Raw genomic sequence first — 27917 nt, 5'->3', positions numbered from 1 at the left:
GCATTTTGACACAATGTTTTTATTTCCTCATCGTATTTGGAGTTGTGAAAAAGTTGCATTTCCAGGTATACTTTCAGTTTCAGATTTTTTGCAGGACAAGAGTTTAAGAACAAGGTTTTAATGACGTCTAGATCCCCACCTTCAAACACAAGCCACGCTTTCAAGTCTGGTGAAAAAAACAGGATGGAAATGCAGACTGAGGAGTAATAACAAGCCTGTAGATACATCGTAGCTCTTAATACCGATCAACATAACGTTTTTAAATGTGCACGTAGCTTAAACTAAGAGATTCATTCTACATTGATTTTTAGTAACATGGATCATCTTTAGCAAAATGGAATAATCTGATAGAAATGTTTAAGTTGTTTAAAAACACTATAAGATTTAGAAAATATAGAATACTTCAGATTTTATATGAAATCCACACATTTGTCAAATTTTCTAAATAAATTAAAAGTACATTTAAGAGAAATCAGACACTGCTAATGAATGAATGTTTCCCCTTTTAATCATTTAATTTATAATCATCATGGATTAACACAGGTACACTGTATATCCAAAAGTATCCAGACACACTTTAAGCTATTTATCTTGATGACAAAAGGTGGATCATTTTTACAGAAGTAAAACTATGAATGTTTTATGGTAAATTTAGGTTGATTTTAAAAGTTTCAACCTATCGCAATGTTTATCAACTTTTTTTTTCATTTCATCTTCTCCCGCTTATCCGTAATTCGGGTCGCAGAGGCAGCAGTCTAAGCAGATTCCCCAGACACTTCTCCGTGTCCAGGGATCGGGCTGTCAAGGCCCCCGCCTTCGACTGCTGCCCAATCCTCTCAGCACTGGTCCCTTACGGTCCCTCCTGCAGGTGGTGAGCCCACGGGAAGGCGGCCCCACGTCGCTCCGACGTCACGGTCCTTGGTTTATTTTTCTCGTAAGGGTCCCCCGGAGCATAGAGGGTTAAGGGCCTTGCTCAAGGGCCCAAGAGTGGCAGCTTGGCGATACCGGGGCTTGAACCCCCGACCTTCCGATCGGTAACCCAGCGCCTTAACCGCTGGAGCCACCACTCCCCCTGTTTATCAACTTGTGTGATCTTAATGCATCTTTGATTTCCTTGTCCTTCTTAATAAAAACAGGTAAATCCATGTGTGCAGAAATATTCTTTCCACTTTATCGACAGGTGATGCTACGTATCTATTAGGACTTTATTTTGAGGAAAAACTTGTTAAGGTGTGCAATTACCTGGAACCTTTTGGATATATAATGTGCATATCTACTGTTCACGTCTATATATAATTTGTGTTCAACAAGTTCTAAACTGTAACACGGATCTGGCCGTATTTTTAAACGACCGTTTGTTATTGACTTACATTTTTCCATTGCTTTGAGTATTTGTGCAGTGGATTTTGTATTACTCAGACGTCCTCCACATTTGGTATTGTTTCATTATGTGTTATGTGTTTTAAATCTTGTTTTTATTCTGTTCTGTTAACAACATCATTCCACGCTGTATTTATTTTACACACAACGGTCATAAAACAGAACTTTGGCCATGAGATTAGATCCAAATCCAACAGTAACAGCATGAGACTGTTCAATCTTTTAGTAAGACCATTAATTGCTCAATGTATTCTGATAAAATCTCAAATGAGAAAGAAATCAAGCTATTGGATGAGATTGAGATGAGATTCTCATTCTCTCAGAGACTCTCCTTCAATCTTTCTCTCTTTTTTTTCCCCCTCAGTTTTACTCCATTGTTGCTGAGTTGCAGTAGATCTGTATCTTGCATGACTGTGTTTCTTTTTATATGCCACCATAACACCTCTCTGATTTCTCCATTCTCATGTTGGACCATGTTGGGCCACTGTGGACCAAAATATATTTACTGTTCATATTTATGTTTCTATAAATGTTCAGAGCCTGTCCTTGTATTTGTGCAATATATATATATATATATGTGTTTGTCAGTGTGCTGTCTGGGATTATCAGGTTATTACGGGGTCTGTCATGTTATGTTTTTGTGTGTGTGTGTGTGTGTGTGTGTGTGTGTGTGTGTGTGTGTGTGTGTAATCATACTTAAATCTCAAAAAACCATTTGTAGATATTTTAAGACAAGATACGTTCCTTTTTTTTCCCCTTAATTGATTATTATTTTGTTCTTTGGTTCAAGATCATTAACAAATTTAATCGCATGGAAAATCCTCGCTCTTCTCGCCTCTACTGCTTAATCCACTTTTCGGGTTTAGTTGTTTCCACACACAAGCCACAGTCTAAAGCTTTTCACTGTGTGCACGTGCAGATGAGAAAGTGATGGCCGACGATGAGTTCACATGCGACCTCTTCCGTTTCCTGCAGCTGCTTTGCGAAGGCCACAATAACGGCAAGTTAAAAGAATAATTAATTACAGGGTTAATAGAACATTGATGTGTCATTTATATGCAGTACTTTTGTAAACTCAGATTTCCAGAACTACCTGCGCACACAGACTGGCAGCACCACCACCATTAACGTTATCATCTGTACTGTGGACTACCTGCTGAGGCTGCAGGTACAATTCCTTCAATTCTTTCTTTCTTTCTTTCTTTCTTTCTTTCTTTCTTTCTTTCTTTCTTTCTTTCTTTCTTTCTTTCTTTCTTTCTTTCTTTCTTTCTTTCTTTCTTTCTTTCTTTCTTTCTTTCTTTCTTTCTTTCTTAGACCATATATTTCATTGAAATGATCTTTCTTTCTTTCTTTCTTTTTTTTTCTGAGACCATATATTTCATTAAAATAATAACATAGTTAAAAAAAAAAAATTTATAGTTTTTCATTGTAAATGCTGCTCTATTGTTATTATTGGTAGTAAATGACTATACATGTTAAATAAAAATAAAAAAACAGTACAGTACACTAGTGTAACACCTCACATATAATTACATAACATACAGTATGACAGTAAGTTTGTTTTATGGCTGAGACTTATTAAATATAAAAAAACAGATGTTGATGCATGGCATGGGGATTTGAACACAACCTTCTGATCTGCAACACAAAGTTCCTCCGCCACATCTATCCAACATTTTTTGACTATTGGAATAACTAATAAATAAAACGATGAATGTCAGTGGTTTTCTAAGTGAACATCTATACAAGCAAGAAGGCCATGAAAACGAGCCACTAATTTGCAAATATAATTGATAGTTCTTACCCTTTTTCACAAATGTTAGAAATCCCACAATACACTGTGTTTTCTGCTATATTACTAAAAGTCATTGTACCGCTTTAATTGGCTAATTGTTTATAGTGTAACCCTGTAAATTAATAAGGACAGGTTTTTTTTGGTTTGTATAATAAATGTTTTGTGACATTAAGCTTCTTTGTGTGCTTGCTCTCTCCTTTTTTTTTTTTTTTTTTTTTTTTTTAAAGGAATCTATCAGTGACTTCTACTGGTATTATTCTGGGAAAGACATCATCGATGACCCAGGCAAGAGGAACTTCTCCAAAGCAATGACAGTAGCCAAGCAGGTCTTTAACAGTCTGACAGAATACATACAGGTAGGATTTCTTATCTGTGTTAATTGTCATTGTTCACCACGTAAGCTTCAGATGCTCTTGACCCGTGATATTTTGCCGCCCTTAGGGTCCGTGCACTGGGAACCAGCAGTCTCTGGCTCACAGCAGGTTGTGGGATGCCGTGGTGGGATTCCTCCATGTATTTGCACACATGATGATGAAACTGGCGCAGGTATTCTGCTATACATGCAACTCCAAACACACATGTAGACAGAAACACAAACATCCATATTCACACATTAAGAGTTTAGTGCTTGAGTGCGGTGTATTTATAATATCTTGAAAATATAATGTTGAATTTGTCTTGCACGGATGTATTTCTAATGCAAGTTTATGCAATTGTTTATGCAACACACATTATATCATGCGACGCTGTGCATGATATCCAGTGAGACTTGCATATTACCTTGTGCGGGTTACGCCAAGCTCGGTATTGCAAGCTAATGTTTTTGGCTTCTTTTTTATTGCTTTTTTTTTTTTTTTTTTTTGGCTTTTTTAATGATTATTATGACAATTCTTTTCACATGGTGACTCCAGAGTAAAGTATGTATTGTTTTACTTCTTAAACCCTTCTTAAATTATTCTCCTTTTTTTTTTCTTTCTTTCTTTTTTCTTTCTTTCTTCTTTCTTTCTTTCTTTCTTTCTTTCTTTCTTTCTTTCTTTCTTTCTTTCTTTCTTTCTTTCTTTCTTTCTTTCTTTCTTTCTTTCTTTCTTTCTTTTTTCTTTAATATTTTAGTATTTCCTTTAGTAATTCAGTTGCTTCCTGCTTTGAATTAGTGTAGAGACTAATACTAGTTTGCTGCTTTTTTTTGTGTATGGCTAATAAATACAATTAGTGATTAGATTTTTCACCCTGATGCAGTTTAAATTAAATATTAAACATAACCTGCATTATATTTAATCAATATCTTGTTTTATCCCCTCTAACCTGTAACTGCACTAATTCCTTTACTCCCTTGTTTTCTAAGTGTGCTACACATCTTTCTTTATCCAATGCATTTTTGTATTACATTCTCTCCTATATTTTATTCTAGACATCAATGTTGATCCATTCAAAATATTTGTATTATGTACAAAACCTGCATTTATAACAAATTTTCAAACAGCATAAAAACTTGTGATGGTGTTAAATAGTATCTGGTCAATGTACTGGACTTCAGATTCAAGCCAAGCCCAATTATGTTTTGATGCCCCCTTGGATTATTCATCAGTCCTGCATCTTGACGGCAGAGATTTTGAATCCAAGCTTATTATCTTTGTAACTATATCGTTTGTTGATGCCTTCAAGTGTATCATTAAAGGAGTGAATACGTGAATACAAAAATGAATGAAAAATGTTGGGTAACATTTTTTATTCTGATGTGTAACCTTGCCAGATGCACCCTGACCCAGGACTACGAAATGGCGTAAGGATTCGTATTTCGCCTTCGCTTTTATATTATGTCTAAATGATCTGCTGCTTCTCAGACACACACCACACACCCCCACTCAGCTTCCAGCAGTTTTGTGGGATGTCCTAGCTGCACATTTTCTGAAGTGTACTGTCATTGCGTTTGTGTTTCTTTTTAACTGAGCACTGAAACCAGTCGGGTTTTTCTGTAGTCAGGTTCTGCTCAAAGATTAAATGAGGCAGTGCCCTTCAGTTTATGTGGCTTGCATTTGTAGATTTTGTCCTACATTCCTTGTCCAGTAGTGACTCCATATTGTGGTCTCCCTCATGAAGGAATGAGGGACATGTTACATACCGATCCTTCAGCCCTGTTCCTTACATTTTATGTATAAAAATTTATTTGTTCATGAATTCTTTAACCATATAGTTGATTTATGTTAACCCATTGATTTGTGTGTGCCTGGTACTTGTTTTAATCCACATGCTGTCCTGTGCATATAACCTAAAATGCTAGACACCATTAAGGCTGACTGGAATACATCCACACACATTATCAGCTTAATTAGAAGTTCTACTTTTTTCCAGCTGCATTTTTTTTTTCCATTCTGCCTGAGTGTTTTTCTCCATCCCCAATCATCTCTTGATTCATAATAAAAATCATACTTTCAATGTGTAATGCTCTATTTGTTGTTGATAAATGCAAACCCAGGATCATTTCTGGAGTAAAACACACCCAGAGGTAAGGTTGTAATCATATAGCTTTTGTCTTAGAGGTGATAATTCCTATAACATTATGAGTAAAGTTAATAAAATGGTGTTCAGGGTTGCACTTATATTGATTGGTTATCTTCAGAATTTTAATGGGGAAAGAGAAGTAGAGTGGTAGCTTGGATGTCTGTAAACCCTTTACAGTTTTGTATATTTTTGACATACAATAAAACATTATCGGATTTTTACACAATTCCTGAAAATAGACAAAGTTATTTATTTATTTGTTTGGTTGTTTTTTGTCACATTTGTTTAATGGTATTCACTTTGTCTACTTGTAGGGAAACGTGTGTGAAAGTATGATGACGTTTTAGGTCATATTCATGCGAAAATATAGAAAATCCCAAAGGGTTCACAAACATCCAAACACCACTATAGGTATTAAAACTCCTGTTTGTGAGGTCTAATAAAAACGAATGAAGTGCATATAACAGAATGCTGCCTTTGTCCTCAGAAAAGTGAATCAAAATTGCTAAATACTGGTTAATTTCTTCTGATGTGTGTGTATGTATGTTTGTCTTCTTCTAGGATTCCAGTCAGATTGGTCTCCTAAAAGAACTTTTAGATCTTCAGAAGGATATGGTGGTGATGCTGCTTTCTCTTCTGGAGGGTATGATACATTTCTACACCCTATAATAGACCAATGTTTAATGCTGAAAGCTGTCATAAATTTATAATAATATAAATCTGATTATATAAGATACATTTGTTGGAACCTGCATAGCAGATGATAATCTAAGCTAAGATTGATGATCAATGTTATTTATCAAAGAAAGTTGTATAGTTGTTGAAATTGTGTCTGGAGTTTCCGGGGTCACTCGGTCCTCCACCATTTTAAAGTTTTCAGGACAAGAGACTTCGTACTTTTTGGTTTTCATCACATTAAATTGAACTATAAAAGGTTAAAAGTATGATGTTTATTAATGAATTATAAATAATGTATAAAAGGGACAAAACAACCTAGGACATGCTGTTATAGGAAGAATAATAATCTGTGAAGTGGCTCGCTACAGGTCATACTGTATCACAACACCCCATAGTGGATTATATAACAGCACATTGTGTTTAATATAGACTTGTTTGATGAAATAGCTTGTCTTTTTGATGAGAGTCTGAGTCAGGCTGTACTGCTCCCACATTTATGGATTGAATGTTATTTTTATCAGGTAACATCGTGAATGGCACCATTGCTCGCCAGATGGTGGACATGTTGGTGGAGTCATCTAGCAACGTAGAAATGATTCTCAAATTTTTCGACATGTTCCTTAAGCTGAAAGACATTGTGGCTTCGGATGCATTCCGGGATTATGTGACGGACCCACGTGGCCTGATCTCGAAAAAGGACTTTTCCAAAGCCATGGACAGTCAAAAGCAATACTCCCCATCTGAGATCCAATTCCTTCTGTCCTGCTCTGAGGCTGATGAAAACGAGATGATCAACTTTGAAGAGTTTGCTAATCGATTCCAAGAGCCAGCCAAGGACATTGGCTTCAACATTGCTGTGTTACTCACCAACCTTTCAGAGCACGTGCCCCATGACACACGCTTGCAGAACTTCTTGGAGCAAGCTGAAAGTGTCCTGAACTATTTCCGCCCTTTCCTGGGCCGCATCGAAATTATGGGTGCCAGTCGGAGGATCGAGCGTATCTACTTTGAGATCAGTGAGGCCAATAGGAACCAGTGGGAAATGCCTCAGGTCCGAGAGTCTAAGAGGCAGTTTATATTTGATGTGGTCAATGAAGGTGGTGAATCTGAGAAAATGGAGCTATTTGTCAACTTCTGCGAGGACACCATTTTTGAGATGAACATTGCTTCCCAGATCTCCGAGCAAGAGGAAGAAGGATTCGGAGATGAGGACGATGAAGAAGAAGAGGACACCGGTGGAGGAGGCAATGGAGAAGTAGAGGAAGGGAATGGAGATGAGACCATGGCCGAGTCCAGTTCGGCATTCTCTGACTTCCTCAAGAGCATTGTGAACTTCTTTAATATGTTTACCTTCCGCAATCTCAGGCGACGCTATCGCAAACTTCGGAGGATGACTATAAAGGAAATGATCATAGGCCTGGTCACCTTCTTCTACACCATCATACTGGGAATCCTTCACTTTATCTACAGCATATGCAAAGGCTTTTTCATGCTTATATGGAAAACGCTGTTTGGAGGTGGCCTCGTGGAAGGAGCTAAAAAGATAACAATAACAGAAATTCTTACTAACATGCCCGATCCAACTCAGGATGAGGTACACGGTGACCACCCACCTGAGCCTGGAGCTAGAAGTGTCCAGGATGCAGGTGGATCGGGAGATGGAGAAGAAGCAGGTGGTGGAGAGGCAGAAGACGAAGATGGGCAAGAAGCAGAAGGAGGAGGTAGACCTGGATTTGACACACCTGGTGGTCTAGGAGATATGGGAGAGACAGAGCCTGAGGAACCCCCAACTCCTGAGGGTACCCCACTGCTGAAGAGGAAACTGGTCAGCTACATCAAGACAAGTTTCGCATTTAACTGTATTGACAACAGCTGTGATCTAATTACTTCTTCTTCTCTATTATGTCTTCTTTTCAGGCGGCGGAAGGAGCAGAAGGAGAAGAAGCGGTAGCAGAAGAGCCAGCAAAGGAAGAGCCAGCCCCTGAACCAGAGAAAGCAGAGTAAGGATAAAAACCAACAAAACACCATTTAAACACAATATATTTATTTCAGATCTAGTTGATGTTTTTCTGAAATATTGTGCTGAAAAATTGAAGTAACATTGTTTTAAAAAATCTATCAAGTACCGAAAATGGAGAGAAAGCTGAGAAAGAAGCTGAGGCGGTGCCAGAGGAGAAAGAGCCTGAACAGGAAGAGATCAAAGTAAAAGCCAAAGCTAAGAAAGAAAAACCAACTTCTGGAGATGGCTTCGAGCTCTGGAATGAATTGGAGGTGCAGAGGATCAAGTTCATGGTAAGGATTATTATAATTTTTTTTATGTTTGAGATTTTAAAAATGAAACAGTTCAGCAAAGAGTTTTATTACTATAATTGCTATCTCAATTTTAGAACTACCTGTCTCGCAACTTCTACAACCTGCGTTTCCTGGCTCTGTTTATCGCCTTTGCTCTGAACTTCATCCTGCTTTTTTACAAGGTCAGCACAAACAGATTAGTATTGTTTCTGAATTTGAATGTGCTGTGCCTCGATATATCTGTTTTTGCGCTTTCTCTTGCTCTTGCTATGGGTCTCTCTCTTTTACACTCTCAGGTGTCCAGCAGTCCTCCAGGTGAGGAATTTGAAGGCTCTGGCATGTTCGAGGGTTCTGGAATTGATGACGGCTCTGGTGGTGAACCTGAGGGTTCTGGAATGGAAGAGAATGGTGAGGAAGATGATGAAGAAGGGCCTCTTTATTACTTCTTGGAAGAGAGCACCGGTTACATGGAGCCTGCAATGGCCTTCTTTGGCATTTTGCATACCATCATATCTTTTCTCTGCATTATCGGCTACAACTGTCTCAAGGTCAGTGAGTCACAATATGTTTGTACACTTATATCTGTGCAGTAGAGCTACAGTATGGGTCTTACTACAGAACAGTTATTTTGTATTTACACAATGTAATCAAGCTCACAACCTTGTTTGCAAATATGTTTGTATACGTGGATTTTGAGAAGTGTATGTAATACTAGCCTGCTACGTTTAGCTATTTCTTTTTTATATTAAATTTGATATGCAGTAGGAGTGTGGTATATCAAGCTGCTTTTTTCTGAACATGCAGCAATTTACATATATCTCAGACATCCGCTTTATGTTTTGCATGTGCCATTTACTATTAAATTGTCACTGAATTGAGAAAAAAGGATCAAGACCCATGGATTAAGATCTGAAAACAATCAGAAGTCAAAATTAATAGCAACTGCTACTCATTGATTCAATTTGCATTTAATTAAAATACACATCAGGTCTGAGGTAAATGCACAGCTTTTGTTGAACAGGACCTTAACCCTCGACTTGGCTTGATTTACCTGTTCTTACATTAGTTCTGAAATAATTACATACTAATCCGATGAGTTCTGCTGGCTAAACCCACATCATATAAGTAGGATTCGTAATTTAGAACTTTGAACTTAACAAATCTAAAGTGTGAGTTGTGCCACTTATCAGAAATACTGAAGACCAGCAAACTCCAAATATGGCAAGGCAAGGCTGATGACAAAACAGGCATTTGGGGAGGTGGTATCTTAGTGGTTAGAATCAGAAGATCAGGGGTTCAAGCCCTGGTATTGCCAAGCTGCCACTCTTGGGGCCCTTAACTCTTTTTTTCTTCGGGGACTTTGTAATAAAAAAATCCTTAAAACAGAATAGATAAATGGATCAAGATAAATAAATGTATGAATAATAAACTAGACTATCATTTACGGCATTTGGCAAACACCCTTATTTAGAGCGACTTACATTTTTTTTATTCATACAACTGAGTGGCTATAGGGTTAGGGGCCTTGCACAGGGGCCCAGTATTTGCAGGTTAGCCTGGCTGGGATTTGATCTAATGACCTATGGATGCAAAATTCATTGCGTTAACCACTAAGCTACAGCAGTTGAGGTTTAAAAGCATTGGTGGTGCTGGGATTTGAACCCGTGAACTTCCAATTCGTCTTATCCGCTGAGCCACCACTACTTTCTTAAGACTTGAGGCACATCAGGTGGCAAATAAGAATGAGTAATATCTGTGAAATGTTTGTGTTAATCCCTTTGATCAGTAGAAATCCCACCACCACTAATCTGGCACTTAACCAATTTACTGATCAGTGAATGAGATATGAATAAGATAATTGTAAGTCATTCTGGATAAGAGCATCTGCCAAATGCTGCAAATGTACAGAGGAGTGTGTTCTTGAGGATAAGTGTCAGTAATCAGATGGATTGGAAAATGTTGTAGTTTGTGGTTTGCAAATCCTAATTCAACTATTTAGACACTATTTATACTGGTATTTGAACCGTTTGTTTGAGACAGCGTTTTTCTTGACTGTCCACTATGCAAATTATCTTTCTTCTGTGTGTGTTGTGTGTGGTGTAGGTTCCCTTGGTTATTTTTAAAAGGGAGAAGGAGCTGGCCCGTAAGCTGGAATTTGATGGCGTCTATGTAACCGAACAACCAGAAGATGATGACATCAAGGGCCAGTGGGATAGACTAGTGCTAAATACACCGTAAGAAATGGGGTTTTAATTTAATGTATATATTCAGATGTGCTAAAAAAACATTCTAGAAATGAATGATGGATTATAGAACTCTTGGAAACTTTTTTTATTTGATATTAGTATTATAATAATAATTTTTAAAACCAGTAAAAACCCTTAGAATAAACTGGACCGAACGTATTAACCGAGTATTGAGAGCTGTAATTACATTTCATATTTTCCACACACAGAACCTTCCCGAACAACTACTGGGACAAGTTTGTAAAGAGAAAGGTGAGTGTTAAAGATGTACTCACTGGATAATAAACTATTCGCAACCTCACACATTCATTTACATACCTCTGTAAATGCATTTGTGTATGATGATAGGTGCTGGAGAAGTACGGAGATATCTATGGCAGAGAGAGGATTGCTGAGCTGTTGGGAATGGACTTGGCGTCTCTCGATGTCAGTGCAATGACGCATGAGAAAAAGCCTGAACCTGATAACTCCATGTTCACCTGGTACAGCATCGCTTCCCTCACTCACACACTCACATACATACACTTAAACATAATTCACTAAATATATATAGTTCTGTGACTCCAGGCTGACCTCCTTCGACATCAAGTACCAGATCTGGAAATTTGGAGTTGTGTTTACTGATAACGTAAGTTTGTCTAACTATTTTCATGTGTTACTTATTTTCTGACCGAATGCATTCTAATCTCCTCACTTTGTATTTCAGACTTTCCTTTACCTGGTGTGGTACATGGTCATGTCCTTGCTTGGACACTACAACAACTTTTTCTTTGCTTGTCATCTGCTGGACATCGCCATGGGAGTCAAAACGCTGCGTACCATCCTTTCGTCTGTCACACACAATGGCAAGCAGGTGCAGACGAATTTTTTATTTGAGTGGATATTAAAAAATAAATAAGTGCAATAAAAAGCACTTCAATGATGATAGATGATAGAATTTTTATTAAATGAATTTATTATGTTATTTAATGCTGGATTAGTTGTTTTGTTATGCACTGTACAAACAAATGAGAATTACTTTGTAAGAGATTTATAGCCTATAAAAAAGCTATAAATTATTACTATTATCATAATGACATTTTTTTCATATTAATTGCTTTAGAAATCAAAACATTTATTGACTTTTGGATATGGTTGAATCTAACAAATATTTAGACTATGTTAATAACTAAAGGTCGACCGATAGGGGATTTTACTGATATCGAGGTTGAATCGTACTTGCCGATAACCGATTAATCAAATGATACTTTTTAAAATGGATACTGAATAAAAACCAAACACTTTATGTTAAATAGTACTGAACCTAAATACATATTACATAAAGTATATATAAACATTTTCAAAATAGGCTATGTTCAGGAGGTCGTTCTAAATGTTGGGGTGGGCAATATTCAGCCCTGTTGGCCATAGTTTGGAAACCCCAATTCATGTTCTTTAGGTATCTGATGTTGCTTTTGCTGATCTTATTATCTATATTTGTTCTTGATGCAGCTGGTGATGACGGTGGGCTTGCTAGCTGTAGTCGTGTACCTCTACACTGTCGTGGCCTTCAACTTCTTCCGCAAGTTCTACAACATGAGCGAGGACGAGGATGAGCCGGACATGAAGTGCGATGACATGATGACTGTAAGTGAAATTTCAGCTTTTACATTAAGATTATACAGTATGTAGGTGACACTTACTGTTTCCTCCCTTTCCTTCTCAGTGCTATCTGTTCCACATGTATGTGGGTGTGAGAGCCGGAGGTGGTATAGGGGACGAGATCGAGGATCCTGCTGGAGATGAATATGAGCTGTATCGTGTGGTCTTTGACATCACTTTCTTCTTCTTCGTCATTGTCATTCTTCTGGCCATCATTCAGGGTAAGGACAAAGTTCTATTTGCAGACAGAGAAGCAAGATCTATGATTTACATTAAATCTGTAGTATGAAATCTTTTAAAGCAGATGCTCTCAAATGTTTGAGATGTTGCAGTAATAAGCTCCACTTTTCTGCAAAAGATCTCCACTAGTTTTTGCAGCATGGCAGTGAGGATTTGTACTTTTTTAGTTACAATAACATTATTGAGGTCAGACATTGTTGTGTGAGGAGGCCTGGGGTTCAGTTCATCTCAAAGGTGTTCAGTAGCTCTGTGAAGGACACTTAAGTTTTTCCAGTCCAGCCTTAACACACCATGTCTTCGTGGAGCTCACTTTGTACACAGTTGCATTGTCATGCTGGAACATGTTTGGACCTTTTAAAAGGAATAAATAATAAAAGGAAGTTTTAATGCTACAGCATACAAAGATTTTCTACAATTGTGTCAAATGTATTGAATATGTTGTAGGGAAGAATATGGGTGTGAAAGGAAGGTGTGCACATACTATTTGTTATATAATGTACATTTCGTTGACATTCTCCGAAAATAGTTTAAATAAATGAATATATAAATAGGTAATGATATAGGCCTACTTGTTATTTATTTGAGTTAAAAGCATTCAAGTGACAATTCAAAGTTATTATTATAACTGTTAACTCTAAACCACTGGTTTAAAGTGTCTGTGAAGATTCCTCCTTTCTCTGGATTGCCTTGTTATTAGGAACAAAAGGAGGTGAGAGTGGTGAGAGAGGCATCAGGAGTTCCCCAGAAAAGGAGAAAAAGAAGAACGTGTATTAGAGGGGTAATGATCAGTGAATGTGAGAATGGATTAGGTCCTTGGGTGTGGCTTTCCTGGGGGACGTGTGAAAAGCTCTTGATCTACTTGAAGATAGATGAAAGAGCAGCATGAAAAATAGGAGACAGGTTGTGTCTGAGACCTCCACTTTTGTTGAGGGAAGGATTGTCCACCAGGACATACATGGCCTCCTTTACTTCTGTCTCAAACCATTTGTCTTCTCTGTCCCTAATGTGGATCTTTTCATTCTTACTGGTCTTTTTTTATCCCATTTATCTTTGTTCTTCCAAATAATTAAAAACCTTTCCTTTTGTTGTTTCTTTTAAATTTTTTTTTTACATCAAAAATGTAGATGTAAACTCAAATGCATTGTTGCACACTGAAAAAAAATGTTCTGCATTATTGCCACATCATACAGTACATAATCTTTAGGTTCCCTGGTGATCTAGTGGTTAGGATGCGGCGCTCTCACCGCTGCGGCTCGGGTTCGATCCCCGGTCAGGGAACCAACCCCAGCCGTTAGGGTTGCACAAGCCTTAGTGCCAGTCCCAAGCCCGGATAAATGGGGAGGGTTGCGTTAGTAAGGGCATTCAGCGTAAAAACATGTGCCAATCAAACATGCGGATGATCCACTGTGGCGCCCCCTAATGGGAGAAGCCGAAAGAAAGTTATACAGTACATAATCTTTACAAAGAACTAGTTGGAAATGGAAATTGAAAGTTAGGTGATAATTGTTACATGTATTCTAATAGTGTATCAGTGAATTATCATCACAACTGCTGTATTGCGTTGTACAGGTCTGATCATTGATGCGTTTGGTGAGCTGAGAGATCAGCAGGAACAGGTCAGAGAGGACATGGAGGTAAGTTACAGAAATTGTTATTTTGCATGCTGTAACGGTTAAGTTCATTGTTTAAGTGATTATAATTTGTGGTACACTGACCTCTCTTCTCCTCCTCAGACTAAGTGTTTCATTTGCGGAATTGGAAGTGACTACTTTGACACGACTCCACATGGGTTCGAGACGCATACGATGGAGGAGCACAACTTAGCCAACTATATGTGAGTAGGACAGTTCCTAGGCTTATACAGTAGATTGTCCTCTTGTACACCAACCAGGGAAGGAAAGAGCTGGTGCTGGAGGTGGTGTTGGTGTTGGTTCAAGAAGTCAGTAAGCCTTTTTAGGAACCTGCCTCACCGTTTAGAGCTTTAAGTTTACGATGTATACTTTTGGGTTTGAGAAGATATACATTATTTTTGATCAAATGCAGATGTCTCAACTGCTATACAAAGAGGCTCATGATTTTACTGGTTCTTAGTTGCTGTTTAATTTAATAATATTGCAGTAAAAATGTACCTGATGTCAACAGTGCAAAGTAATGGAGAGTGTGTTGGAGAAGTGAAGAAAAGAGTGCAGGCAGGGTGGAGTGGGTGGAGAAGAGTGATAGCAGGAGTGATTTGTGATAGAAGAGTATCTGTGAGAGTGAAAGTGAAAGATTATAGGACTGTGGTGAGACCTGTGATGTTGTATGGTTTAGAGACGGTGGCATTAAGTAAAAAACAGGAGGTGGCAGAGTTGAATTTGCTGGAGGATGGACAGGATTTGAAATGAGATTATTAGAGTGACCATGCATGTAGACATTTTAGAGACAAGGTGGGGGAGACACGATTGAGATGGTTTGCTCATGCACAGAGGAGGAACATGGGGTATATCAGTAGAACAATGCTAAGAATGGAGCTGTCGGGCAGAAGGAAAAGAGGAAGGCAAAGGAGGAGGTTTATGGATGTGGTGAGGGAAGACATGCAGGCAGTAGGTTTGAAAGATGCAGATGGAGAGGACAGAGCGGTATGGAGACGGATGATCTGCCGTGGCGACCCCTAATGGGAGCCGAAAGAAAAGGTTGATGCAGCAGCATTTTTTGCACCAAAAACCAAACTAAACTATTTCTTTTAATGGTGTAAATATGTTCTGGATCAAGAACTGCCATCTTGCTGTTTAAAGGGGTATCACTGATACATTGAGTTCTTAGGATTTTTATACATATAATATACTGTCTATTGGTTGCATCACCTCATCTGCTCTTTTGTTCTGCCCCAAACAGGTTCTTCCTGATGTATCTAATTAATAAAGATGAAACAGAACATACTGGACAGGTTGGTGTCACCATGCATAGATATTTCTCTGTTTTACTTTCTCCTTTCTTATTCCCTTCATCCTCATTTTCTGTCTCTGTAGGAATCCTACGTGTGGAAAATGTATCAGGAGCGATGCTGGGACTTCTTTCCAGCTGGCGACTGTTTCAGAAAGCAATACGAAGATCAGCTCGGCTAGTTTTCCGATGCCGGTTCACTAGTGCGCGTGTCGATGTGTGTGCCTGGAAATACAGCTGGAAAGGAAATGGAATTGTTCCAGTGTTGCCAATTGAGAACAAACTTGAGCACACATTTACACCCCAAGCCTTTTATTTACTCACATCACTTTCAGAATAAGAGGAAGATGAATATGCAATGTGTGTATATTATTGTTGCGTTTGTGTGTGTGTGTGTGAGAAAGAGAGAGAGAGAGAGAGAGAGAGAGAGAGAGAGAGATCAATAGACAGAGCGAAGCAAAAATGTCTGGATTTGAAACCACGTATATATTTTATTGTGGTAAAATTTAAAAAGACAAACAAAAATCTGAACGCTCGAGCCTGCCATCTCTCAGTCTTGTCTGGATGTTTTGATGGACCTTAAAAAATTACAAGGTGCCTAATACTGAATAAACTACAATAATGGGCAGGTATGGTGATACTGCTTAATTAGGATGTCATATATTTTTATTAGAAATCATAGTTCGATTGGAAGAATATTTCCGACTGAAATTTTGATGTTTTTCTCTGTCTATGTTTGTTATAGATGAAGTTTCATGTTTGTTTACACATGTACATACTAGAGCAACAGATTCAGAGCCATATCACTGCTAAAGTCGTGCTCTACGCAATAGAAAACATTAACACGTGATCCTTTGAGAGGAACCTAACCAAAGGCCTTTTTTCTCACTATTTATTTCTTGAGAATTTTATATAGCCTACAGAACTGAATCAAACTTTGTATGAATGTAAATTAACTGTTCTGCACTGCAAAGTCTTAGGATGAGATGTCGTTTCTGCAACTCGGCTCTACAATGCCATCTTTACAGGAGAGGACATTTTCTTTTTTGAACTTGCATAGAAACACTAATAAGGAACAAAAATACTACCTTGTGAAGGAAATTACGCTGCATAACCTGAAGGCAGGTTTTTTATTTTGGATGTATAGAGATCAACCGCCGTTCCAATCCTGTCATGTACGTCTCTGACAAGAAGAACTTTACATACTGTAGATTTAATAAACTTATTTTAATAAAAAAATATTATATATGTATATACATATACATATATAATCTTTTTTTTGTTGGAGCATTATGGAAAATAACAGACGTTCTCTACCGTTCTGTTTTAAGTAAACACGAATTGAGGTACTTTTTTTTTAGATAAGTACTGATAAACCTAGTGATGAAAAAGAGGATGAAATTTGCATCTAGTTTGCAAACAGATGTGATTTGTGAATTCGCCAGCAGACTTTTGGTATTATTTTTAAGCCAATATCATATTCTTTTTTTTTTTTTTTCATATTAGCCAAATAAATGATATTAGATATCTATTATTGGTAAGCAACAGAAAACACAGAGCCACACACACACACACACACACACACACACACACATGCAAACGTACTTACTTTCCATGTCTGCAGGAAGTGTGGAAAAGCGTGTCGAATGTGTGAAAGATAGAGGTTGTTTTTCTTCAAATCTCACTGTGTTTCAATAAAATAATATTTTAGGAGCACCTCTGATTCCCTCTGTGTATTTTCTTCGGCATGAAAACTGTTGTTTCACAGATTCTTGTTTCACAGATTCTTGTTTTTTAACACAAATAACACGGTTGTTAAGGAATTAAAAATATTAAGCACATCCGGACAGAGAAATGAGTCAGAGCCATTGAAATAGTCATTAAAACTATTATGCAAGACAATAAGAATGCATATCAGTTAAAAGGTTGTTAATGTTTGATAAGCTTTCAAAGCAGACTCTCTGGCACTTAGAAGTAATAATGATAGAAGTCTGGAGGGTGAGTTTGGAGTTAATAACTGATGTTTCATATGTACATGCATTGAAGGATGTAAATATAGTCATTAGTTACATCATTCTTTAATAAGGGCTGTTCTGTATATTTACATCAGATTTGTAGTATATACTGTGTGTGTGTGTGTGTGTGTGTGTGTGTGTGTGTGTGTGTGTGTGTGTGTATATATATATATTCACCTGGCTTGTGGTATTAATAGGTTTTTATTCTTTTTTTTTTTTTTTTTTTCTATGATTTTTGTTTTTTTTTGCCAGCAATGACACTTTCAATGCTACAAAATTGTTTTACCTTGTTACATACATCCTGCAGATAACATTTTCAACATTAAAAAGTTACTGAGAACAAGTAAATCAGGCATAACAAGCACTGTCATGCAGTAAAGGTATAAAAAGAAGTCATTTTAATTGTCGATTCCTTGCTTTTTAATCAAAACCAAAAAGCCCATATACAGTACATACATACATACATACATACTAAACTATGCTTGTATAACCACATGTATTGAAAATAGGAGTTGAGGTGGTGACGTTAAAGAAGGGAAAATTATTCAAATTTGCAGAACACTGTGTATTCAATGACCTTGACTGAGATTTGCAAAACATCCAACATCCCTTAACCTGCAGACAAAAAGACTGTTTCTGCAAGGAAACTGGGGATGTGGCAACCCTACAGAATGATAAAAGTAGATACGTTTATAAAGGACAATATAATGAATAACTACAAATATGGTATTTGGTTCATTTTTTTTAAATGCACCAGCTATCATGCTTAGCTACACTGCAATACATTGATATAGTGTTTTATTTTTTTATTTAATTTTTTTATTTTTTGCTTAGTTATTTATGTAAAATAGCTAGTTAGCAGGGTTATGCTAAATTTAGCGCTGGGCTACATTTTCTATCAGCCACTGTGCTTCACAGAATCATGTCAGATGACTGTTTTTTGTGCTACATTTTCCGTAAATATTCACTAGTATTAAAGTCGCACTTTGCAATCTATTATTGTCTAGTGGTGTCTTTAGTTGTTGCACAGGTTATGTTTATCTCATTTCCTTGCCTCACTTTCTGTCACCTTAATCGCTGTATGTTATCATTCTTATTAAGCAGTCTGCACTTGCATTACAGTCTTGGCCCTCATTAAGTGACACTAGTGTACATAATTCTTTCTCTGCCATGTTTAAACCTATCCCACGTTCTTTATACACAATCATTAATAAGAATTGAGTAACGAAACCTCTCCAGTTTAGCTGGTCACATTGCTTCAACTACTATGCATGAATGAGCTGGCATGTTATCAGGTATGTTCATATTTACCCAGGGAGTGCATACCTTTCACCTGGACAAAACTGACTTAACTACCACTAATACTGCTAGTAATAATAGATAAAAAAAAAAAATAATCCAAATATATTCACATATAAAACATTCTACAAGGTATTTGAATAGACACTGGAAACCTTAAAATATCTATATTAGACATTCTGGGTGCCCAGTCAAGTGCGATTAATTAATTAATTGCTCATAATTTCCGCTAACCTTTTGAACCGCACTTGATTTATGTGCCGTAAAGAAATAGGCAAGTACCCAACATGGCTACATGACGCATTAAGCGATAGCTCTTTAATGCCTCAGACACGCCCTTGCAAAACACATGGGCACACATTAAGCGAGTTGGCCAGGTGCCATAGCTGCTTGTCTTTTGTTGGTCTGTCAAGTTTAGCATGTTGATAACAGTGTGAGTACAAACAAAGCAGTGAGTATATGAACACAGGTCATTTCACCCCTCCTATTAATGAATGAATATAAAAGCAGACTACAATTTTGCTGCTGTTTCTGTCTTGTGCCAGCCGAAACGCTTTTTCTTTTCTTCTGTGGATCTGAAGAATATTTAGCATCCAGAAATCATGGCCTTCGTAGCACCACCGGGCTACCAGCCAATCTTTAATCCAGTGAGTATTTTATTTAATTTATAATTGATCAATATAGCTTACTCTGGGATAATTTACCCAAAATGTCATTCTTGGTCTGTGTGTGTTTCATTTAGAGCATCCCATATGTTGGCCCTATCTGTGGTGGTCTTAGAGCAGGAATGTCGCTCTATATCCAGGGAAAGATTCCACATCATATTAGCAGGTGGACATTTTTGTTGTTGTTGTTGTTGTTGTTAAGAGGGCACAAGCACATTCTGTTTTACTTCGCAGTGTTTCATGGCACAAATTAGTTTGCATTAAATACAAGACATTTTACTGATTTATATCTATACAAATACCACAAAATGACATTTTACACAAATATTTCACTCCTCGCTCTGTGTTATTAAAGGTGTTTCAGTTTGTTTTTCATATCACACAGAGAACATGACGTTGGTAACCGAGCTCACATTCATACCAAGCTGATAAGCTTCAGTTTTTATCTTGGTTTCTACACACACAATGACTGCATGGCCTATTACATAATGATGGAATATTAATTACTTTATCTATATTAATGCTTGATGGGAGTAAATAATTCTGGCCCTCTATTTTACTCCCAACAGTTTTAATTTAAATCTGCAGTGTGGTGAATTTAATGGATGCGATATTGCGTTCCACTTCAACCCTCGATTCGACTTCTGGGACAAAGTGGTCTTCAACACTTTCCAGAATGGCGTATGGGAAGGGGAAGAGAAAGTCAGGCACATGCCTTTCCACAAGGGCCAGCATTTTGAGATGATCATAATCATCACCACGGAGGGCTATCAGGTTGTTTTGTCTATTTTATTTATGTTTAATAAAGTAGATGCTACCATTTACCCAGAAATGATGTATTTATTCAGCAGTATGCATAAAAAAGCTAATACATATGCTGTCATTATTATACAGGTCAATGTGAATGGGAAAGATCTCTACCTCTTCCAGCACAGAATGCCCCTGGAACGGGTCTGTGCCTTAGAGATTGGGGGAGATGTGGCCATTGATAGCATCAACATCATTGGGGTAAATATGAGCTGCGTTTACTTACTGATGAACTGATTTGTTGACTGATTGACTGATTGATCCACTGTTTGTATGCTTCATTTTTGTTCAGGGCATGCAGGGCATGGGGGTAAGTGCTTCATATTTTTTTGCTAATTTCACTTTCGTGTCAATTCTATTACACAATAGTTCTTTGACAAAAGAATAAACCTTTTTTTTATTCATAATGTGGAATTTTTACAGTACAAAAGTGTAATACTCGCGAAATTGCTAAAACAATTTACTTGCTCTTGTTCCCAAACTCACTCTTAGAAAACAAATACAGTACAAGGTTGACTGGATGGTCACGCAACATGATAAATGAGGGTAAAAACCAACGTAGCATGACCATAGTTGATGTGCCGGTTTGACGGGTCTCAGAACAAACATTTTTTTGCTTTAGATTTGCATACGCCTAAAAAATATCTCTAGCAGACTATTCCAATGGTTTTCTTCTGTTTAAAGTAAATTTACTCACAAAGGAATTTCAAGGTGTAAACTTAAGATATTCAGTAAGTAATGTAAATAAAAAAGTGAGAAACTTTTTGAAAAGGTTTTAAATATAGCCGAAAGCTATGTCACACCACTTTACCTTTAACATTCATATGCAGGTTAGACAACTCACGTCCATTTTGCACAACCACAGTGGCTCTGTTGCAAAGAGAATGCACAAAAAGCAAAAAGTTTCACTTTTGTCCAATAGACAGTTATGACATTTTGTATCTATTCATATGTATTCAATAAACAGTATACATTTCATTATATAATTTGAACAAAAAAGTCTTAATATTTAGCAATAGTTACATCATTATTATTATTATTATTAATTTCCAAAGGGTTTTCTATCAATTATAAAGCTGAGTAAATCTTCACCATGTATGCTTACACCTTATTTTGCTTTAAAATGATTATTAAGTGTGTTTTTTTTAGAACTTGATCACACGACATCTGGGGTTATGTACCATGTATAAAGGCTATGTCTGTGCTATGAACTGCAGAATGCATTCCTTTAATGAACATTTTGCTTTATTGTGCCAATTCTGAATTTTGTAAGACGATACCTTTTTTTCCAATATATTATATATGCTGGAACAGGTTTGGGTCTCCTCTTTTCAAGTAAAAAGTAAATCTCATGCAACGTCCTTGTTTTAGATGTTTGGAAAAGAAACTACATATGGCTGGAAAGTCAGGTGTCCCAATACTCTTGTCCATATAATGTATGATGTCAATTAACCCTCATAAGGTCTTCGTTTCCTGTTTACAAATCTGGTCTTTGGGGTCTATATGACCCCAACAATTGATAGAGAAATTATACAAAAAATATAAATTTTTAATTATACAAATAATATTTTTTTTTGTTTGTTTACTTCTCATCTATTCATTAATGCTGTGTTTTGGGAGATATGAAGTACTTTTGTACCTATTTACCACACAATTCCTCAACTACACCATAAGCTTGCATATGAAATATTTATTTTTTTATGAAAAAATCACTTAAATGATGATCTAAATTTCTGATTTATGCTGGATTTATAGATTTTTTTTTGACAAATAAAGAAAAAATATTGAGTTTTTTTCACATTTCCCATTCATTTCAATGTGGGGTCATATTGACCCAGAAGACCAGAAGTGTAAAAAAATTTTTTACATACCTTCAGAACAACCGAATCAAGCCCAGTTTTTTTGTGTGTGTATAGATAGATTATGTAGGAAAAGTCACAAAATATAATTCCACTCAGATGAAGGGAACCCTTTTTTTTAATCAAGGAAATGTCGATTGGGGTCATATAGACCCCAAGGACCGATTAAAGGTTAAGATCGTCAATGGATCGTTGTATGAGCTTATTATTGTTTTTAGATTAAATGGAAGATATCATGACTGTGAATCTGTAACAAGCGACATAAATAGATATCAAATGATCTGCGTCTTTTTATCCCACACAGGGAGGATGGCAAGGCGGAATGGGTGGTAATATGGGGGTGAGTGTGTGAACTGAATACCATAAATGTTTATTTGTCTGTGTCATCATGTAAACCAGAGCGTAAAGATAATGCGGTAAATGTGATAGATATGTATTAATCTGCTTAACTATAGCAGGGAGGATTTCCTGGAGGTGGAGCTGGGGTAAATATTTCTCTCATACCTACTTTAAAATGAATTACATTTCCATATGTTTACATATTCATAAATTCATATTCATAAAAAACTGGCATGAACTCATTAATGATCTTATTTATTATATGAAGCAGTGGATCTATTGATAATAATAAAAAAAAATCCTGTACCTTTATATAATAATTAAATAGTAGTGAATACAGTATATGTGTCTTAGTCTAATCCCTGTTCATTTCAGGTTAATGTGGTTATACAGTAGTTAGTTGTAGGTAGTTTTGTTAAAACTTGACAGCTTGAGCTTTTAATTTAGATACTTTTCAGCTTCAATCGAAAGTAATGTTTGAAGTATTGTAACTCTTACATATACTGTAGTCTAGTCATAGTCTAATCCAATAATCCAATAATGCAACATTTTCCCCATTAGATCTAGTTCCAAACATATGCCCTTTCCAACAATTTACAGCTGTATTTTATATTCTTTAAGATGCTTTATGTATATATTGTAACAGATATCATGTCCACGAAGTGTGTAGAGTAATATGAAAATTAAACCTACATTCTTTATAATCTGTAGAAAGTTTTAAAATAGTTGATTTGGTCCAGATATTTTTAAAGAACCCCTTTTGTACATGACTGTTCATGTAATACTGTGACTTTTTCCTAGTCTATATTTTAATCACTGCATATTTTCAACAGGACCGTTATCCTGCTGGTGGAATGGGGGTGAGTGTATCAACAAAAAAATCTATTTTGTATATATTTAAGCATGACAATATTTCACTAAAATATTGAATAAATAATTCAATTAAATATTTTTCATGTTGTACTATAGCAGGGAGGCTATCCAGGAGGTGGAATGGGTGGCATGGGGGTGAGTGTGTACATGGAAATAACAATCACGATTATGAAGACATATCACACCATCCCATTACTGATTATTTTCTGTAACAGCTCATTGTGTTGATTTGTTATTACTTGCTTAAAATGTACTAAAAAAGATATATCTATATCATGACTGGGAATCTGTAACAATATACTGTATATATATATATATATATATATATATATATATATATATATATATATATATATATATATATATATATATATATATATATATATATATAAAACTAAACAAGTTTTCTGTTTTAGGGAGGTTATCCAGGACCTGGGCTTGGGGTATGCTGATATTTCCTGGATATGGATATTTATGTACAATTTGAAAGCATTGTGTATAGTTTCATGAGAGTGTGAGCATTTTTGGTGATTTGGTCTTCTTGTCACATTTTTTTTACGATAATTATTAATGTCTGTTTCTTGAAGGGAGGATGCATGGGGTTACCAGGAGGAAATCTGCCAGTAAGTGTACAGGAGATGTTTTTCAACATTCATTTGTTCATATTTGCATCTTGAATTGTGTTATGTTTTATATTATTATAAAAGCTCAAAAATGTTCCTTAAAGAACTTTGCAATCACCTTGAATATAAACATGATCTTATCATTTTTTCCTGATACCCTACAAGCCGATTCATTACTACATTTATCCCAAACAACTTATATCTGAGTTGAGCACATGAAGGTTATGAGTCAGACTTGATTATAATAATGCAAGAAATGTACAGACTGATTTTAGTCATTAAAGCCACTGCAAGCAGATTCAATTCTTTTTACTCAGTCTAGTCTGTGTATTCCCATATACTTTACAGTACTCAGAAAGCACCATGAAACCATTGCAGTAATACTGCAATATGATTTATTTTAAACCAGTGGCAAACATGTTTCTTTTGTTCTTTCGTCATCAGGTAATGGGAATGCAGCCTATCTTCAACCCTGTAAGTAGAAGGAAGGTTTGATTTATTACTTGGACAATTTTAAAGCTTGCTGCAGACTTTGATATGGGAATTCATTACACCATTATAAACTATTACTTCTCACGGTAAAAATGTTTTATTAAAAACACAGTAGATTTATAGAAAATAGGAAATTAGACATGGCATTATAATACTGACTGACATGGTCACTTTGATAGAACAGCACAGGTACCCAAATGATACTTAATGCCAAATACCAAATGAGAATGATACGTGAGATCTGTTAATATGGATGTTAAATGGTTAAAATAATGTTTTCATAGATTTTTAAAAAAATAATAAACTTTCTATTTTTCAAGTTGTATGAGCTAAATGATACTTGTATGTTTAATGTTAGTTGTGCTATATTTTGCTTGCTTAGGGCATTCCCTATTTAGATATGATTCCTGGTGGGATGGTATCCAATAGGACCATTATCATCAGAGGCATGGTGCCATATGGAGCTGAAAGGTATGATTATTAAATGGTTTTAATGGTATATTTTTAGTTTGCTGCCTCCAAAGGTGCCTAAATAATTTTGTACACTTGTGGTGGAAAGAAGTTTTCAATAAAACATCACAGAGCACCAGCGTAAACACATGGTCCTGGTGAGAGTAAGGATGGTGTACTTTATCCACTAATGGTGTAGCGGTACATTGCATATGGCTAATAGAAAGAACCATATTATCCAAAAAAATAATAACCATAATCTACTTAAATATTTAATAAAATTGTTTCAGCATTGAACCCATATGGATGTGACTTCTTGGGAAATTGCACACACATATTTTTCTGGCCTAAAAAAACCCAGAGGTCTGAGCAAAAATAATTTACAGTCTAGAAGTGACTATTATTACAGGTAATTAAACAATAGAAAATAATATTCAAATATTTTAGGTATGATGAGTAAGGAATATTTTCCTATTCTTTTGTAGGTTTCATATTAACTTCATAGCTGGAGCCTCACGAGACATAGCCTTTCACCTCAACCCTCGGATTAGAGAGGGATTGGTAATCCGTAACAGCCAGATCAATGGTTGCTGGGGTGAAGAAGAAATAGATCTCAACGTCAACCCCTTCATGGAGGGACAGTACTTTGAGGTATGGATCTATTGATTTAGATGTGAACTCATTTGCTTTCCTCATTGTTATAGTCCATCTATCAACATCCAGCTTTATTTACTGTCTCTGTCTCATTTCCAGATCTCCATTCGTTGTGGTGAAAAAAAGATAAAGGTGTTTGCAAATGGGCAGCACATGTGTACTTTCCACCACCGTTTCCAGCCTTACAATCAGATTGACACATTGGAGGTGGACGGAGACGTCCAGGTCTCATACATCCACTACTGATTCCGGTGTTCCACTGCATCTGACATTGTTCCTGCTTTAACTTTTAGGAATGCCTGTATAAAAAAAAACATTATTGATACTTGCTTTATTACGCACAGATCAATAAATAATGTACCTCTTACATGTGCAGTGTTTAAATCAGCTGAAATACCCAATATAAACTATTCCTAGTCTGTGATCTAATGACTCAATATCAGAATGCAGGAAAACAGTATCAGGATAAACTATATTTATATACCACAAAGAAAAAAGAAACCCATCTAACTATAGACATTTAGACTACTGTACATTTTGTACTCTGCCCATTCCCGCCAATTAAAAGTGAATGGAAAACAAAACATACATTGTAAGTTACATTATAAGTAATCACATTTGTTCTGTGAATACTGTTTTTATTGAATTGTTCAGCTGAGCAGTATGTGTTTATCTCATGATAAATGTGTTTTAAATGAGTCATAAGATAATAAGATAAAGATAATTTAAAGGGTGTAGCTGAATCATTGAAATGATTGGTTTGGTTGGATAACTAAAAATGACAATCTTGACTCATGAATGTGCACATACACTTCCCCAGAAATACACCAACATTTTTAACACCAGAAATGTGTGTGCAACCTTCAACCTTTTATCGGATTTCTTTCCAGCAATGAACCAAATATTGCAGCTACTCAGTAAAGTAAAAAAAAACAATTACATATATATACAGGAGAGCACGAGGTTCAGGAGAAGGAACAATGTTTTCACCCTTCTCTCGCTCCTTTTATGTGCTCCCTCCTCATTAGCAAAAACTCCCTCAGGAGTGTCATTTTTACCGCTTTTCTGCCACCCGCCTTGTCCTCCATTCACAACCCGGCGCTCGGCCACGCCCCCGCTAACTCATATAAATATATATATACACACACACACACCCGTAGTTTATTAACACAATTTATTTACAGCTACCCTCTATTTTCACATGTTTCTCTGCTACTACCTAGAGTACACATTAAATGTTAGGTACTTAGACTATTTTCACTTGCATTATCTGTTTACAATAAGAACACACATTTCAGTACCAAAACAGCAGTGCTGTACTCATAATGCCTCTTATACAACATCAAGTAATACATAGAAGCTTCCTGTTAACTACTTGTGTGTACAACAGAAATTCATGCAGATATTAAACATTATATATTTTCCTATACACAACTTTAAAGATACCAGATACCAGAAAATCCCCTCCTCCTCCAGAGGCAAAGAAGAAAACATTTATAAATATATGTGTACTTATTATGAGCATGTCTAGTGAACAAAAAATCAATGGACTATAGACATGAAACATAAAGGAATGTCAAAAGACAAAAATATACTTTTTATTCTTTCTGGCATAATTGAACACCACATTAAATCAACCCTGCTATGTTGCTTCAAGATGAAGAAGCAGTATGGATCAAAACTCTTTATTAGTGTGCAGTTGCTTGTAAATTGACCTTTACTGAAAGCAAATCCTTTTTTTGCCACACCTGGCTCTCTTCCATTCAAGTGACTTTTTAGTCATGCATATTTTATTCACATTTGCTTTTAGTACAACTTGATAAGAATAAAATGACAAAAAAACTCTGAAGTGTTTATTAGTCAATTCTGGTAAGTGGTTTTAGCTATAAGCTAAACATAAGCAAAACAGTAGCCTTTTAGAACCTTCCGAAAGCCAGCCCTTATTAATGATTTTATATGAGCTGTACTGTTTTCCCAAGCATGGAGATAATAAGTAGCTTTTACAGATGTAAATATAAATGTAAATTGACAACTTGTTACTTTTTAGTCACCTTGAAATGTAAATTAAAGTGCTGGTGTATTGCTTTGATCTTTTCTCCCTCCCTCTACCTTTTGATGACATCGAGTCTTTTGCATACAAGAGCTAGC

At 36.2% G+C, this 27917-nt stretch overlaps 2 protein-coding genes across 28 annotated transcripts in view; both read left to right on the top strand.

Annotated features, from left to right (window-relative positions):
* The window catches only part of LOC310732374 (ryanodine receptor 1-like), an 88367-nt gene extending 70958 nt beyond the window's left edge, over positions 1-17409 (top strand). For 10 of the 24 annotated variants that reach the window (XM_083552783.1, XM_083552770.1, XM_083552768.1 and 7 more), the window contains 20 exons: positions 2300-2380; positions 2460-2548; positions 3403-3531; positions 3617-3721; positions 6236-6317; positions 6874-8177; positions 8270-8352; positions 8476-8644; positions 8740-9192; positions 10748-10878; positions 11100-11142; positions 11239-11372; positions 11458-11518; positions 11597-11743; positions 12382-12516; positions 12596-12752; positions 14341-14405; positions 14505-14605; positions 15646-15697; positions 15780-17409. In XM_083552783.1, coding sequence (XP_083408909.1) covers positions 2300-2380; positions 2460-2548; positions 3403-3531; positions 3617-3721; positions 6236-6317; positions 6874-8177; positions 8270-8352; positions 8476-8644; positions 8740-9192; positions 10748-10878; positions 11100-11142; positions 11239-11372; positions 11458-11518; positions 11597-11743; positions 12382-12516; positions 12596-12752; positions 14341-14405; positions 14505-14605; positions 15646-15697; positions 15780-15875 — 3617 coding nt within the window. In that variant the 3' untranslated portion in view covers positions 15876-17409. Of the gene's footprint in view, positions 1-2299; positions 2381-2459; positions 2549-3402; positions 3532-3616; positions 3722-4925; positions 4956-5648; positions 5679-6235; positions 6318-6873; positions 8178-8269; positions 8353-8475; positions 8645-8739; positions 9193-10747; positions 10879-11099; positions 11143-11238; positions 11373-11457; positions 11519-11596; positions 11744-12381; positions 12517-12595; positions 12753-14340; positions 14406-14504; positions 14606-15645; positions 15698-15779 lie in introns of all 24 variants that reach the window. The other 14 variants (XM_083552775.1, XM_083552779.1, XM_083552780.1 and 11 more) reach the window with 5 other exon arrangements.
* A 2067-nt stretch (positions 17410-19476) lies between these two features.
* On the top strand, positions 19477-26134 carry LOC310731782 (galectin-4-like). 4 transcript variants are annotated; one of them, XM_083551638.1, is made up of 15 exons: positions 19477-19654; positions 19750-19838; positions 20242-20446; positions 20567-20680; positions 20772-20789; positions 22643-22678; positions 22797-22823; positions 23511-23537; positions 23650-23685; positions 23967-23993; positions 24138-24173; positions 24618-24647; positions 25048-25136; positions 25601-25766; positions 25869-26134. In XM_083551638.1, the coding sequence occupies exons 1-15, from the start codon at positions 19610-19612 to the stop codon at positions 26013-26015; spliced, it is 1092 nt and encodes a 363-aa protein (XP_083407764.1). In that variant the 5' UTR covers positions 19477-19609; the 3' UTR covers positions 26016-26134. The 4 variants fall into 4 exon arrangements, with proteins under 4 accessions (XP_083407764.1, XP_083407762.1, XP_083407763.1 ...); XM_083551636.1 differs by having other exon boundaries at positions 23647-23685; XM_083551637.1 differs by having other exon boundaries at positions 22794-22823.
* Positions 26135-27917: the final 1783 nt, after the last annotated feature.

The sequence above is a fragment of the Silurus aristotelis genome, assembly GCF_946808225.1.
Source record: "Silurus aristotelis genome assembly, chromosome: 10".
In the NCBI taxonomy this organism is placed as follows: domain Eukaryota; kingdom Metazoa; phylum Chordata; class Actinopteri; order Siluriformes; family Siluridae; genus Silurus; species Silurus aristotelis.
The sequence above is the reverse complement of the archived record's forward strand: the minus strand, read 5'-3'. Positions and strand labels throughout refer to the sequence as shown.

What these genes read in the sequence shown, in the direction of transcription:
- LOC310731782 (XM_083551635.1), top strand. Translation starts at nt 19,610, where the DNA reads ATGGCCTTCGTAGCACCACCGGGCTACCAGCCAATCTTTAATCCA. An exon ending in TCACCACGGAGGGCTATCAG is followed by an intron (nt 20,447 to 20,566) that starts GTTGTTTTGTCT and finishes ATTATTATACAG; the next exon opens with GTCAATGTGAATGGGAAAGA. An exon ending in GAATGGGTGGTAATATGGGG is followed by an intron (nt 22,679 to 22,793) that starts GTGAGTGTGTGA and finishes GCTTAACTATAG; the next exon opens with CAGGGAGGATTTCCTGGAGG.